General features: G+C 80.6%; 1 protein-coding gene across 1 annotated transcript in view; it reads right to left on the bottom strand.

Moving 5' to 3' along the window:
- The window catches only part of DNAJA2 (DnaJ heat shock protein family (Hsp40) member A2), an 11,240-nt gene extending 11,010 nt beyond the window's left edge, over positions 1 to 230 (bottom strand). The window contains exon 1 of the mRNA XM_035336852.1: positions 37 to 230. Coding sequence (XP_035192743.1) covers positions 37 to 114 — 78 coding nt within the window. The 5' untranslated portion in view covers positions 115 to 230. The remainder of the gene's footprint in view (positions 1 to 36) is intronic.
- Positions 231 to 561: the final 331 nt, after the last annotated feature.

Raw genomic sequence — 561 nt, 5'->3', positions numbered from 1 at the left:
TTCCCGGCGGCGCCGCCCGGCCCGGCCCGGCCGCACCTTCTTGAGCTCGTTGTCGGAGGCGCCGGGCGGCACGCCCAGGATGTCGTACAGCTTCGTGTCGGCCACGTTCGCCATGGCGGCAGCGGGCGGCGGCGGGGCCGGAGCGGGCCGAGGGGCGGCGAGGGCGAGCCCGGGAGCAGGACGAGAGCCGCTGCCGACGTCACGCGCACACGCTCCGCGTCACCGCGCCGCGACGCGAGGAGGGAGGAAGGGAGGGGAGGGGCCGCGGGAGCCCCGCCCCTTCGCCCTTCGGCGCCGCGGCCCCGCCCCCTCGGCCCACTTCGGGCGCCTGACCCAGTGCCGCCGCCTGGCGGCAGGGGGCGCTGCCGGCACCGCTGGCGGGAGGCGGGAAGGGGCCGCGCGGGGCAGAGCGCTGAGGGACGGCGCCGGGGGGGCCGGGGGGCCGGGGGGGGCGGGCGGCCGCCGCCCCGCCGCGTGAGGAGCGAGGCGTGCCCTGAGGAAACCGTGCCCTCAGCCTCCCCCCCGTCACCCCGAACACTGGCACCGAGGGTGCTCAGCGCT

This window comes from Oxyura jamaicensis, chromosome 11, assembly GCF_011077185.1.
Source record: "Oxyura jamaicensis isolate SHBP4307 breed ruddy duck chromosome 11, BPBGC_Ojam_1.0, whole genome shotgun sequence".
In the NCBI taxonomy this organism is placed as follows: Eukaryota; Metazoa; Chordata; class Aves; order Anseriformes; family Anatidae; genus Oxyura; species Oxyura jamaicensis.
Note: the sequence above shows the minus strand (reverse complement) of the source record. Positions and strands in the feature narration are given on the sequence as shown.